A 13,161-nucleotide genomic window follows, 5' to 3' on the forward strand; every position below is an offset into this window, starting at 1 on the left:
AGGGTGTGGGGCTTGAGATAAGTCAATTTCAGAAATAGCTTCTTGCCACTGTAGTAACCAGAAGGAGGCACGTGACCCTTGTTGGATCCCAACTCACAGTTAAAGAAATGCTCAACGCTGCTCTACAAAATACTTACAAATATATAGAAAACATTTCGTAATTCAATATAAAACAATGACATTTGGCCATGATGTTCCCCACACATTTCTGCTAATGAAAATTCCATGACTTATCCATAGGTATATATATAGTATGATTTCCATGACCGATATTTGTCAGCATCTATATTGAAATCTCACAGAGGCACTTTGCTATTATGCTCTATACACGTGTCTTATCCTAATGTAAGCGGTGCTCACATTAATAATCCATAACATGCATCTACTGACAAAAATCCACACACAACATAAACATAATAATAATAATAATAATAATAATAATAATAATAATAATAATAATAATAATAATAATAATAATAATAATAATAATAATAAAACGTTTAATTTACTCCTCAGATCTGCATGCAAATGAGGTGTCGGAAGGCTGTGGGGGTGTGATCTGGTCTCTCTCTGCAGGGGGGGTTAGGGTTAGGGGGGGGGGGCAGTCAGGGTGGGGGGGCAGTCAGGCCGGCTGGTAATTCTCCAGCGTCTCCAGCAGAGCCTCTGAGTAGCCTGGTGAGTGGTACCTGAGGAGGTGAGAAGGCACACATTCAGCACACATCCTGGACCTCCAGGTATGAGGGGTGGAAGAAGTACCAAAAATGTACAAATGAATGTGTAACCGATTAAAATGCAATCAAATCAAATAGTCACTTGATGAATTAGCAAATGATTGAATTAATTCAGAACCAAACTGAATAAAACATCATCAATAAAATGAAATAACAATCACAACACATCATTTAAATAAACTAGACTGGTTTTTATCTAATCACCTTGAAATTCAAACCAGTTCATCAATTCCTACATTGTTGTTACCACCACCCCTCATAACAAACCGCTAATGAACCGTTCAACAACGAAAGTGTCCTCGATGCGATGAAAGTGGTGGCGAACGGAATTGCGGTGCACTGGATTGAATTTCAAGGTGATTAGATAAAACCAGTCTAGTTTATTTAAATGATGTGTTGTGATTGTTATTTCATTTTATTGACGATGTTTTATTCAGTTTGGTTCTGAATGAATTAAATCATTTGCCAATTCATCAAGTGACTATTTGATTTGATTGCATTTTAATCGGTTACACATTCATTTATCAATTTGTGTTTCTTCCACCCCTCATACTCCAGAGATACGGTTTGGTTTTTAAAAGGAGGACCGTCACTGATAATCACACAAACATATTTGCGATTGTATTTTATGTATAAAGTATCGTAGACTATCCGACTCTTAACCACCAAAACCTGTAGCGTATGACGTATATCTGGGGCCTGGTAATCGGAAGGTTTCTGGTTCGATTCCCGCTCCTCCCGGGCAGCGTGTCGAAGTGTCCTTGAGCAAGACACTTAACCCCTAACTGCGCCTCATGAGCAGGTTGGCACCTTGCATGGTCGCCTCCGCCATCGGTGTGTGAATGTGTGAGTGAATGGATACAAAAATTGTGAGGAACAAATTGTAAACCGCTTTGGATAAAAGCCGCTATATAAATGCAACATTTACCATTTGACCATTTGAAAATGTAGGGGAGACCTTGCTGGCAACGGAGCAGCCAAGGTAGGAGAGGAACCTCCATTGCGAGTACAGGGCAGCCAGTTGATTGGGTCTTCTCATGTTGCATATTATTTTAATTAGACATAAAACATGTAGCCTATAGGTCTGTTTTTCAGACACAAGCAAAAGTCTAGAGGACCTACTACCTGACAACAGGACCTACTACCTGACAACAGGACCTACTACCTGACAACAGGACCTACTACATGACAACAGGACCTACTACATGACAACAGGACCTACTACTACCTGACAACAGGACCTACTACCTGACAACAGGACCTACTACCTGACAACAGGACCTACTACCTGACAACAGGACCTACTACCTGACAACAGGACCTACTACCTGACAACAGGACCTACTACTACCTGACAACAGGACCTACTACCTGACAACAGGACCTACTACCTGACAACAGGACTTACTACCAGACAACAGGACCTACTACCTGACAACAGGACCTACTACCTGACAACAGGACCTACTACCTGACAACAGGACCTACTACCTGACAACAGGACCTACTACCAGACAACAGGACCTACTACCTGACAACAGGACCTACTACCTGACAACAGGACCTACTACCTGACAACAGGACCTACTACCTGACAACAGGACCTACTACCTGACAACAGGACCTACTACTACCTGACAACAGGACCTACTACCTGACAACAGGACCTACTACTACCTGACAACAGGACCTACTACCTGACAACAGGACCTACTACCTGACAACAGGACCTACTACCTGACAACAGGACCTACTACCTGACAACAGGACCTACTACCTGACAACAGGACCTACTACCTGACAACAGGACCTACTACTACCTGACAACAGGACCTACTACCTGACAACAGGACCTACTACCTGACAACAGGACCTACTACCCGACAACAGGACCTACTACCTGACAACAGGACCTACTACTACCTGACAACAGGACCTACTACATGACAACAGGACCTACTACCTGACAACAGGACCTACTACCTGACAACAGGACCTACTACCTGACAACAGGACCTACTACCTGACAACAGGACCTACTGCCTGACAACAGGACCTACTACCTGACAACAGGACCTACTACCTGACAACAGGACCTACTACCTGACAACAGGACCTACTACCTGACAACAGGACCTACTACCTGACAACAGGACCTACTACTACCTGACAACAGGACCTACTACCTGACAACAGGACCTACTACCAGACAACAGGACCTACTACCTGACAACAGGACCTACTACTACCTGACAACAGGACCTACTACCTGACAACAGGACCTACTACCTGACAACAGGACCTACTACTACCTGACAACAGGACCTACTACCTGACAACAGGACCTACTACCTGACAACAGGACCTACTACCTGACAACAGGACCTACTACCAGACAACAGGACCTACTACCTGACAACAGGACCTACTACTACCTGACAACAGGACCTACTACCTGACAACAGGACCTACTACTACCTGACAACAGGACCTACTACTACCTGACAACAGGACCTACTACTACCTGACAACAGGACCTACTACTACCTGACAACAGGACCTACTACTACCTGACAACAGGACCTACTACTACCTGACAACAGGACCTACTACTACCTGACAACAGGACCTACTACTACCTGACAACAGGACCTACTACTACCTGACAACAGGACCTACTACTACCTGACAACAGGACCTACTACTACCTGACAACAGGACCTACTACTACCTGACAACAGGACCTACTACTACCTGACAACAGGACCTACTACCTGACAACAGGACCTACTACCTGACAACAGGACCTACTACCTGACAACAGGACCTACTACCTGACAACAGGACCTACTACCTGACAACAGGACCTACTACCTGACAACAGGACCTACTACCTGACAACAGGACCTACTACCTGACAACAGGACCTACTACTACATGACAACAGGACCTACTACCTGACAACAGGGCCTACTACCTGACAACAGGGCCTACTACCTGACAACAGGACATACTACTACCTGACAACAGGACCTACTACTACCTGACAACAGGACCTACTACTACCTGACAACAGGACCTACTACCTGACAACAGGATCTACTACCTGACAACAGGACCTACTACCTGACAACAGGACCTACTACCTGACAACAGGACCTACTACTACCTGACAACAGGACCTACTACCTGACAACAGGACCTACTACCTGACAACAGGACCTACTACCTGACAACAGGACCTACTACTACCTGACAACAGGACCTACTACCTGACAACAGGACCTTCTACCTGACAACAGGACCTACTACCTGACAACAGGACCTACTACCTGACAACAGGACCTACTACCTGACAACAGGACCTACTACCTGACAACAGGACCTACTACATGACAACAGGACCTACTACCTGACAACCTGACAACAGGACCTACTACCTGACAACAGGACCTACTACCTGACAACAGGACCTACTACCTGACAACAGGACCTACTACCTGACAACAGGACCTACTACCTGACAACAGGACCTACTACTACCTGACAACAGGACCTACTACCTGACAACAGGACCTACTACCTGACAACAGGACCTACTGCCTGACAACAGGACCTACTACCTGACAACATGACCTACTACTACCTGACAACAGGACCTACTACCTGACAACAGGACCTACTACTACCTGACAACAGGACCTACTACCTGACAACAGGACCTACTACTACCTGACAACAGGACCTACTACCTGACAACAGGACCTACTACCTGACAACAGGACCTACTACTACCTGACAACAGGGCCTACTACCTGACAACAGGACCTACTACCTGACAACAGGACCTACTACCTGACAACAGGATCTACTACCTGACAACAGGACCTACTACTACCTGACAACAGGGCCTACTACCTGACAACAGGACCTACTACCTGACAACAGGACCTACTACCTGACAACAGGACCTACTACCTGACAACAGGACCTACTACCTGACAACAGGACCTACTACCTGACAACAGGACCTACTACCTGACAACAGGATCTACTACCTGACAACAACAGGACCTACTACTACCTGACAACAGGACCTACTACCTGACAACAGGACCTACTACCTGACAACAGGACCTACTACCTGACAACAGGACCTACTACTACCTGACAACAGGACCTACTACCTGACAACAGGACCTACTACCTGACAACAGGACCTACTACCTGACAACAGGACCTACTACCTGACAACAGGACCTACTACCTGACAACAGGACCTACTACCTAGCAACAGGACCTACTACCTGACAACAGGACCTACTACCTGACAACAGGACCTACTGCCTGACAACAGGACCTACTACTACCTGACAACAGGACCTACTGCCTGACAACAGGACCTACTACCTGACAACAGGACCTACTACCTGACAACAGGGCCTACTACCTGACAACAGGACATACTACTACCTGACAACAGGGCCTACTACCTGACAACAGGACCTACTACCTGACAACAGGACCTACTACCTGACAACAGGACCTACTACTACCTGACAACAGGACCTACTACCTGACAACAGGACCTACTACCTGACAACAGGACCTACTACCTGACAACAGGACCTACTACTACATGACAACAGGACCTACTACCTGACAACAGGGCCTACTACCTGACAACAGGGCCTACTACCTGACAACAGGACATACTACTACCTGACAACAGGACCTACTACCTGACAACAGGACCTTCTACCTGACAACAGGACCTACTACCTGACAACAGGACCTACTACCTGACAACAGGACCTACTACCTGACAACAGGACCTACTACCTGACAACAGGACCTACTACATGACAACAGGACCTACTACCTGACAACAGGACCTACTACCTGACAACAGGACCTACTACCTGACAACAGGACCTACTACCTGACAACAGGACCTACTACCTGACAACAGGACCTACTACTACCTGACAACAGGACCTACTACCTGACAACAGGACCTACTACCTGACAACAGGACCTACTGCCTGACAACAGGACCTACTACCTGACAACAGGACCTACTACTACCTGACAACAGGACCTACTACCTGACAACAGGACCTACTACTACCTGACAACAGGACCTACTACCTGACAACAGGACCTACTACTACCTGACAACAGGACCTACTACCTGACAACAGGACCTACTACCTGACAACAGGACCTACTACTACCTGACAACAGGGCCTACTACCTAACAACAGGACCTACTACCTGACAACAGGACCTACTACCTGACAACAGGATCTACTACCTGACAACAGGACCTACTACTACCTGACAACAGGGCCTACTACCTGACAACAGGACCTACTACCTGACAACAGGACCTACTACCTGACAACAGGACCTACTACCTGACAACAGGACCTACTACCTGACAACAGGACCTACTACCTGACAACAGGACCTACTACCACAGGACCTACTACCTGACAACAGGACCTACTACCTGACAACAGGACCTACTACCTGACAACAGGACCTACTACCTGACAACAGGACCTACTACTACCTGACAACAGGACCTACTACCTGACAACAGGACCTACTACCTGACAACAGGACCTACTACTACCAGACAACAGGACCTACTACCTGACAACAGGTCCTACTACCTGACAACAGGACCTACTACCTGACAACAGGACCTACTGCCTGACAACAGGACCTACTACCTGACAACAGGACCTACTACCTGACAACAGGACCTACTACTACCAGACAACAGGACCTACTACCTGACAACAGGGCCTACTACCTGACAACAGGACCTACTACCTGACAACAGGACCTACTACTACCTGACAACAGGACCTACTACCTGACAACAGGACCTACTACCTGACAACAGGACCTACTACCTGACAACAGGACCTACTACTACCAGACAACAGGACCTACTACCTGACAACAGGGCCTACTACCTGACAACAGGACCTACTACCTGACAACAGGGTCTACTACCAGACAACAGGACCTACTACTACCTGACAACAGGACCTACTACCAGACAACAGGACCTACTACCTGACAACAGGACCTACTACCTGACAACAGGACCTACTACTACCTGACAACAGGACCTACTACCTGACAACAGGACCTACTACCTGACAACAGGACCTACTACCTGACAACAGGACCTACTACTACCTGACAACAGGACCTACTACCTGACAACAGGACCTACTACCTGACAACAGGACCTACTACCTGACAACAGGACCTACTACCTGACAACAGGACCTACTACTACCTGACAACAGGACCTACTACCTGACAACAGGACCTACTACCTGACAACAGGACCTACTACCTGACAACAGGACCTACTACCTGACAACAGGACCTACTACTACCTGACAACAGGACCTACTACCTGACAACAGGACCTACTACCTGACAACAGGACCTACTACTACCAGACAACAGGACCTACTACCTGACAACAGGGTCTACTACCTGACAACAGGACCTACTACCTGACAACAGGACCTACTGCCTGACAACAGGACCTACTACCTGACAACAGGACCTACTACCTGACAACAGGACCTACTACTACCAGACAACAGGACCTACTACCTGACAACAGGGCCTACTACCTGACAACAGGACCTACTACCTGACAACAGGACCTACTACCTGACAACAGGACCTACTACCTGACAACAGGACCTACTACCTGACAACAGGACCTACTACTACCTGACAACAGGACCTACTACCTGACAACAGGACCTACTACCTGACAACAGGACCTACTACTACCAGACAACAGGACCTACTACCTGACAACAGGGCCTACTACCTGACAACAGGACCTACTACCTGACAACAGGGTCTACTACCAGACAACAGGACCTACTACTACCTGACAACAGGACCTACTACCAGACAACAGGACCTACTACCTGACAACAGGACCTTCTACCTGACAACAGGACCTACTACCAGACAACAGGACCTACTACCTGACAACAGGACCTACCACCTGACAACAGGACCTACTACTACCTGACAACAGGACCTACTACCTGACAACAGGACCTACTACCTGACAACAGGACCTACTACCTGACAACAGGACCTACTACCTGACAACAGGACCTACTACCTGACAACATGACCTACTACTACCTGACAACAGGACCTACTACCTGACAACAGGACCTACTACCTGACAACAGGACCTACTACCTGACAACAGGACCTACTACCTGACAACAGGACCTACTACCTGACAACATGACCTACTACCTGACAACAGGACCTACTACCTGACAACAGGACCTACTACTACCTGACAACAGGACCTACTACCTGACAACAGGACCTACTACCTGACAACAGGACCTACTACCTGACAACAGGACCTACCACCTGACAACAGGACCTACTACCTGACAACAGGACCTACTACCTGACAACAGGACCTACTACCTGACAACAGGACCTACTACCTGACAACAGGACCTACTACATGACAACAGGACCTACTACATGAAAACAGGACCTACTACCTGACAACAGGACCTACTACCTGACAACAGGACCTACTACCTGACAACAGGACCTACTACCTGACAACAGGACCTACCACCTGACAACAGGACCTACTACCTGACAACAGGACCTACTACCTGACAACAGGACCTACAACAGACAACAGGACCTACTACCTGACAACAGGACCTACTACCTGACAACAGGACCTACTACTACCTGACAACAGGACCCACTACTACCTGACAACAGGACCTACTAGCTGACAACAGGACCTACTACCTGACAACAGGCCCTACTACCTGACAACAGGACCTACTACTACCTGACAACAGGATCTACTACCTGACAACAGGACCTACTACCTGACAACAGGACCTACTACCTGACAACAGGACCTACTACTACCTGACAACAGGACCTACTACCTGACAACAGGACCTACTACCTGACAACAGGGCCTACTACCTGACAACAGGACCTACTACCTGACAACAGGACCTACTACCTGACAACAGGACCTACTACCTGACAACAGGACCTACTACCTGACAACAGGACCTACTACCTGACAACAGGACCTACTACCTGACAACAGGACCTACTACTACCTGACAACAGGACCTACTACCTGACAACAGGACCTACTACCTGACAACAGGACCTACTACCTGACAACAGGACCTACTACCGGACAACAGGACCTACTACCCGACAACAGGACCTACTACCTGACAACATGACCTACTACTACCTGACAACAGGACCTACTACCTGACAACAGGACCTACTACCTGACAACAGGACCTACTACCTGACAACAGGACCTACTACCTGACAACAGGACCTACTACCTGACAACAGGACCTACTACCTGACAACAGGACCTACTACCTGACAACATTACCTACTACCTGACAACAGGACCTACTACCTGACAACAGGACCTACTACTACCTGACAACAGGACCTACTACCTGACAACAGGACCTACTACCTGACAACAGGACCTACTACCTGACAACAGGACCTACCACCTGACAACAGGACCTACTACCTGACAACAGGACCTACTACCTGACAACAGGACCTACTACCTGACAACAGGACCTACTACCTGACAACAGGACCTACTACATGACAACAGGACCTACTACATGAAAACAGGACCTACTACCTGACAACAGGACCAACTACCTGACAACAGGACCTACTACCTGACAACAGGACCTACTACCTGACAACAGGACCTACTACCTGACAACAGGACCTACCACCTGACAACAGGACCTACTACCTGACAACAGGACCTACTACCTGACAACAGGACCTACTACCAGACAACAGGACCTACTACCTGACAACAGGACCTACTACCTGACAACAGGACCTACTACTACCTGACAACAGGACCTACTACTACCTGACAACAGGACCTACTAGCTGACAACAGGACCTACTACCTGACAACAGGACCTACTACCTGACAACAGGACCTACTACTACCTGACAACAGGATCTACTACCTGACAACAGGACCTACTACCTGACAACAGGACCTACTACCTGACAACAGGACCTACTACTACCTGACAACAGGACCTACTACCTGACAACAGGACCTACTACCTGACAACAGGGCCTACTACCTGACAACAGGACCTACTACCTGACAACAGGACCTACTACCTGACAACAGGACCCACTACTACCTGACAACAGGACCTACTAGCTGACAACAGGACCTACTACCTGACAACAGGCCCTACTACCTGACAACAGGACCTACTACTACCTGACAACAGGATCTACTACCTGACAACAGGACCTACTACCTGACAACAGGACCTACTACCTGACAACAGGACCTACTACTACCTGACAACAGGACCTACTACCTGACAACAGGACCTACTACCTGACAACAGGACCTACTACCTGACAACAGGACCTACTACCTGACAACAGGACCTACTACCTGACAACAGGACCTACTACCTGACAACAGGACCTACTACCTGACAACAGGACCTACTACTACCTGACAACAGGACCTACTACCTGACAACAGGACCTACTACCTGACAACAGGACCTACTACCTGACAACAGGACCTACTACCGGACAACAGGACCTACTACCCGACAACAGGACCTACTACCTGACAACATGACCTACTACTACCTGACAACAGGACCTACTACCTGACAACAGGACCTGCTACCTGACAACAGGACCTACTACCTGACAACAGGACCTACTACCTGACAACAGGACCTACTACCTGACAACAGGACCTACTACCTGACAACAGGACCTACTACCTGACAACATTACCTACTACCTGACAACAGGACCTACTACCTGACAACAGGACCTACTACTACCTGACAACAGGACCTACTACCTGACAACAGGACCTACTACCTGACAACAGGACCTACTACCTGACAACAGGACCTACTACCTGACAACAGGACCTACCACCTGACAACAGGACCTACTACCTGACAACAGGACCTACTACCTGACAACAGGACCTACTACCTGACAACAGGACCTACTACCTGACAACAGGACCTACTACATGACAACAGGACCTACTACATGAAAACAGGACCTACTACCTGACAACAGGACCAACTACCTGACAACAGGACCTACTACCTGACAACAGGACCTACTACCTGACAACAGGACCTACTACCTGACAACAGGACCTACCACCTGACAACAGGACCTACTACCTGACAACAGGACCTACCTACCTGACAACAGGACCTACTACCAGACAACAGGACCTACTACCTGACAACAGGACCTACTACCTGACAACAGGACCTACTACTACCTGACAACAGGACCTACTACTACCTGACAACAGGACCTACTAGCTGACAACAGGACCTACTACCTGACAACAGGACCTACTACCTGACAACAGGACCTACTACTACCTGACAACAGGATCTACTACCTGACAACAGGACCTACTACCTGACAACAGGACCTACTACCTGACAACAGGACCTACTACTACCTGACAACAGGACCTACTACCTGACAACAGGACCTACTACCTGACAACAGGGCCTACTACCTGACAACAGGACCTACTACCTGACAACAGGACCTACTACCTGACAACAGGACCTACTACCTGACAACAGGACCTACTACCTGACAACAGGACCTACTACTACCTGACAACAGGACCTACTACCTGACAACAGGACCTACTACCTGACAACAGGACCTACTACCTGACAACAGGACCTACTACCGGACAACAGGACCTACTACCCGACAACAGGACCTACTACCTGACAACAGGACCTACTACCTGACAACAGGACCTACTACCTGACAACAGGACCTACTACCTGACAACAGGACCTACTAGCTGACAACAGGACCTACTACCTGACAACAGGACCTACTACCTGACAACAGGACCTACTACCTGACAACAGGCATACTACTACCTGACAACAGGGCCTACTACCTGACAACAGGACGTACTACCTGACAACAGGGCCTACTACCTGACAACAGGGCCTACTACCTGACAACAGGACGCTACTACCTGACAACAGGACCTACTACCTGACAACAGGACCTACTACTACCTGACAACAGGGCCTACTACCTGACAACAGGACCTACTACCTGACAACAGGACCTACTACCTGACAACAGGACGTACTACCTGACAACAGGGCCTACTACTACCTGACAACAGGACCTACTACCTGACAACAGGACCTACTACCTGACAACAGGACGTACTACCTGACAACAGGACCTACTACCTGACAACAGGACCTACTACTACCTGACAACAGGACCTACTACCTGACAACAGGACCTACTACCTGACAACAGGACCTACTACCTGACAACAGGACCTACTACCTGACAACAGGACCTACTACCTGACAACAGGACCTACTACCTGACAACAGGACCTACTAGCTGACAACAGGACCTACTACCTGACAACAGGACCTACTACCTGACAACAGGACCTACTACCTGACAACAGGACCTACTACCTGACAACAGGACCTACTGCCTGACAACAGGACCTACTACCTGACAACAGGGCCTACTACCTGATAACAGGACCTACTACTACCTGACAACAGGACCTACTACCTGACAACAGGACCTACTACCTGACAACAGGGCCTACTACCTGACAACAGGACCTACTACCTGACAACAGGACCTACTACCTGACAACAGGACCTACCTGACAACAGGACCTACTACCTGACAACAGGACCTACTACCTGACAACAGGACCTACTACCTGACAACAGGGCCTACTACCTGACAACAGGACCTACTACCTGACAACAGGACCTACTACCTGACAACAGGACCTACTAGCTGACAACAGGACCTACTACCTGACAACAGGGCCTACTAGCTGACAACAGGACCTACTACCTGACAACAGGACCTACTACCTGACAACAGGACCTACTACCTGACAACAGGGCCTACTAGCTGACAACGGGACCTACTACCTGACAACAGGGCCTACTACCTGACAACAGGACCTACTACTACCTGACAACAGGACCTACTACCTGACAACAGGGCCTACTACCTGACAACAGGACCTACTACCTGACAACAGGACCTACTACCTGACAACAGGACCTACCTGACAACAGGACCTACTACCTGACAACAGGACCTACTACCTGACAACAGGACCTACTACCTGACAACAGGGCCTACTACCTGACAACAGGGCCTACTACCTGACAACAGGACCTACTACCTGACAACAGGACCTACTACCTGACAACAGGACCTACTACCTGACAACAGGACCTACTACCAG

General features: G+C 48.3%; 1 protein-coding gene across 1 annotated transcript in view; it reads right to left on the reverse strand.

Annotated features, from left to right (window-relative positions):
* Positions 1 to 622: 622 nt before the first annotated feature.
* Positions 623 to 13,161, reverse strand: part of LOC311223104 (sperm-associated antigen 6-like) — a gene marked incomplete at both ends in the record, with an annotated part of 131,097 nt that continues 118,558 nt past the window's right edge. Inside the window, one exon of the mRNA XM_084307846.1 lies at positions 623 to 686. Within this exon, the coding sequence (XP_084163972.1) occupies positions 623 to 686 (64 nt within the window). The remainder of the gene's footprint in view (positions 687 to 13,161) is intronic.

This window comes from Notolepis coatsorum (assembly GCF_963971535.1).
Source record: "Notolepis coatsorum genome assembly, chromosome: 2".
NCBI classification, from domain to species: domain Eukaryota; kingdom Metazoa; phylum Chordata; class Actinopteri; order Aulopiformes; family Paralepididae; genus Notolepis; species Notolepis coatsorum.